General features: G+C 54.7%; 1 protein-coding gene across 1 annotated transcript in view; it reads right to left on the reverse strand.

The window, feature by feature from the left end:
- Window positions 1–3,122, reverse strand: part of FCHO1 (FCH and mu domain containing endocytic adaptor 1) — a 53,559-nt gene that overhangs the window by 24,107 nt on the left and 26,330 nt on the right. The window contains 4 exon segments of the mRNA XM_014587298.2: window positions 514–605; window positions 1,602–1,653; window positions 2,269–2,293; window positions 2,764–2,942. Of these exon segments, the coding sequence (XP_014442784.1) occupies window positions 514–605; window positions 1,602–1,653; window positions 2,269–2,293; window positions 2,764–2,942 (348 nt within the window).

Raw genomic sequence — 3,122 nt, forward strand, 5'->3', positions numbered from 1 at the left:
TGGATGTGAAACCCAGACTGCTGGAGCCTGGGGGAGGGAAGGGGACTGTCAGCTCCAGGCCCCTCCCCCAATCCCCAACCCCTCCGGAGGCAACCCGCTCAGAAAAGCTGAATCCCTATTCAGAGTCCTCATCCACTTCCAAGGCCTCGCCTTCCAGTAATTTCCATCTCCACTGACTTCACTGCCTACTCTTGCAAAGGTCCACCTACTCCCTGATCCCACCCTCCAAGGTAATGGCCCCGCCCACCAGCACAAGAGACCCACCCTTGTATCTGGCCACGCCCACAAGCCCAAAGACCCACCCTTTTACCTGGTCACGCCCTCCTCCTTATTGCCCCGCCCACACGAACAAAGAGCCAACCATCTCTAGCCCCGCCCCGCCTTGCACTAACCCACCTATCCGCTCCTTGATCCCCATCCTTCCTTGAGCCTGGCCTACCTGAGCCACTTATCCTTGCCGTGGCTCCACCCACCCTCCCTCTGGCCACGCCCCCACCCTCTCCACCCCATCACCTGTAAAATCTTCATGGTCAAAGGCAGACTCCAGGGGCGGCCCAAAGAGGTTCTTGGACACCTGTTCATCCGACAGCAGCTTCTCTGCACAGCTGAGAACGGGGAGGCCAAGAGGGGCGGATGCTGTTCCTTCCATGCTGGGTCCCACCCCAGGACCTTTGCATGTCCTGTTCTAGGTCTTGAACTCCATAACCCCAGCTCGCTCTCCCTACATCCACCTTCTACTCCTTTTCTGGGATCAGCGCAAAGTCACCTGCTCAAGGAAGCCCCCCAGTACAGCCTCAACAGATGTCACTCCCTCCTGCCTTTGTCACATGGCCTGCTTTAATTTCTTCATAGAGCTTAGAAGTACCAAATAGCCTCTAACTTATCAACTATTATTAAAACCCAAGTCATGGCGCCAGCAGGTGGCGTGGTGGTTAAGGGCGCTCCACTCCCACATGGCCGATTGCAGTTCAAGTCCCGGACCTGGCGGCTTGCTTTCACACTTTCCCTCTCTCTCTCTCTCTCTGGTCAAATTAAAAATTAATCAATAAAAGTTCATTCTTAAAAAAAAAAGTTATTTTAAACTCAAGTCACTAGAATGTGACTCTAAGAAGCCTCACTTCCCCCAAACCCAGAACAGTAGAATGTGTTCATAGCAGGCGCTCAATAAATACCCAAATGAATAAATAATCCCACACACAAAAAAATTTTTTTGAGAGATTTTGCTATAGGGTGCGTGCATTTGCCAGACAGACAGAGACAGAGAGATAGAAAGTGAGAAATCACCCCCCAGGGGGGATGGTCACGCCGCAATCCTTTCTCCATTCTCCTCTCGGGATCTTGGGCACGCACGCACACGCGCCTGGTGTGAGTTTAAGCCACCGGGTCTGGGACTCCAACCACAGTCGACTACGTGGGAGTCCAGCGACATAGCCATTACACTAACTGCTGGTCCCCCCAAAAAATCTTGATCTCAAGTCGTAGTCAGGGTGACGGAGCACAAGGTAGAGATACAGAGAGGAAGCACGGGAAGATGGAGCAGGCAGGGACAGTCCCCACCTGCCCACTCGCACTGGTGCCACGTCCCCTTCTGCAAAACCCACCTGCCGGCCCTCGGGGCAGATCGAGGTCTCTGTGGTTTCCCAGCAGCGTCCCCTGTGAAAGATGCACCTCCTTGAGCCTTCCTGTCACCCTCCAGGTAACACTCCCCTCGCCACAGACTAGGGGACCACAGCTCAGCAGCCAGCTGCCCAGGGTGACCTGCCACCAGGCAGAGAAGGATTTGAACTTGAGCTGGCCTGTATGTGGTGTTGGCACTTTTCCTGGCCCCAATTTACCCCATCTAGTTCTTATTTAATTAATATTATTTTTTTTTGGTTACAGGGTATGTGTTCTCGCCAGAAAGAGACAAGAGACAGAGAGAAAGTGAGAATTATCCCCTCCCGGGGGGGATGGCCATACAATCCCTTCTCCTCCACTCTTTTCTTAGGATCTTGGGCACATATGCACACGCGTCTGGTGTGATTTTCAAGCAGCTGGGTCTGGGACTCAAACCGCAATCAGCCACGTGGGAGTCTAGCGCCTTAACCACCATGCCACTTACTGGCCCCTCTCCTTTAATTTTTATAATGACAGAAGACAAAACTGAGGGTCAGAGTGGTTAAGCAGCCGGCCGCAAATCACACAACAGAACCAGGATTCAAACCCGCACCCACATCCAGACCCAACCTTCTCGCGTCATTCTCTTCCCCATGACTCATGGCTACTCACGTGAAGAGTGGCGTTTCATGGTGCCCTGTGGACAAAGAAGGCGCCATCAGGCACGGGTGCATCCAGCTGGTCATTACACCGTTCCAAAGGCCCACCCTGGTCTCTGGCCCCGCCCACAATAGCAAAACCCTTGCCTCTGGCCCCGCCTACTTCATCATCACACCGCCCACACTTGCAAAGACCCAACCGACTCTAGCCCCTGGGCTCTAACCCCGCCCACCTGCACTATGGCCCCGCCCATCATTGCATTGATAGTCTCTAGCCCCATCTGCCCACACTATGGCCCCACCTACCTACACTATGGTCCCGCCCATCATTGCACTGAGCCATCTCTAGCCCCGCCCACTGACTCTATGGCCCAATCCATCCTTGCACTGACCCGTCTATCTTCAACTTGATCCCCATCCTCTGTCCGGCCTGGCCCATCTCAGCTGCCTATCTTTGCAATGGCTCCTCCCACCCTTCCTCTAACACCGTCACCCTTCCGGGTCTCACCCCTGGGCCAGGAGGAAGAATGAGGCTGCCAGCTGTGGCCCTGAGCTGAGCCGCTGCGGCCTCAGAGCTGCAGGCTGGAGCCCGGGCTGGGGGAGGCTTAATGTGCACGTAGAACTTGCGGGGCTCTTCGTCATCGAAGTCCGAGTCGCTGGATGAGAAGCGGGAGGGCTCGGCGGTGCGTAGACCACGGTCAAGGGGCTCAGTGGATCCCAGTATGGGCCTCCCTACAGTTAGCCTTCAAACCCAGACATTCCCATACACAACCACTTACACATCCCCTTCCAAGCCTTTTGCATATGCATATCCTGCCCTAACTGGCAAACTCCTATTCAGCAGCTAAACTCCAATGACGGGGGGGG

The sequence above is a fragment of the Tupaia chinensis genome, unplaced genomic scaffold (genome assembly GCF_000334495.1).
Source record: "Tupaia chinensis unplaced genomic scaffold, TupChi_1.0 Scaffold000201_1, whole genome shotgun sequence".
NCBI lineage: Eukaryota > Metazoa > Chordata > Mammalia > Scandentia > Tupaiidae > Tupaia > Tupaia belangeri.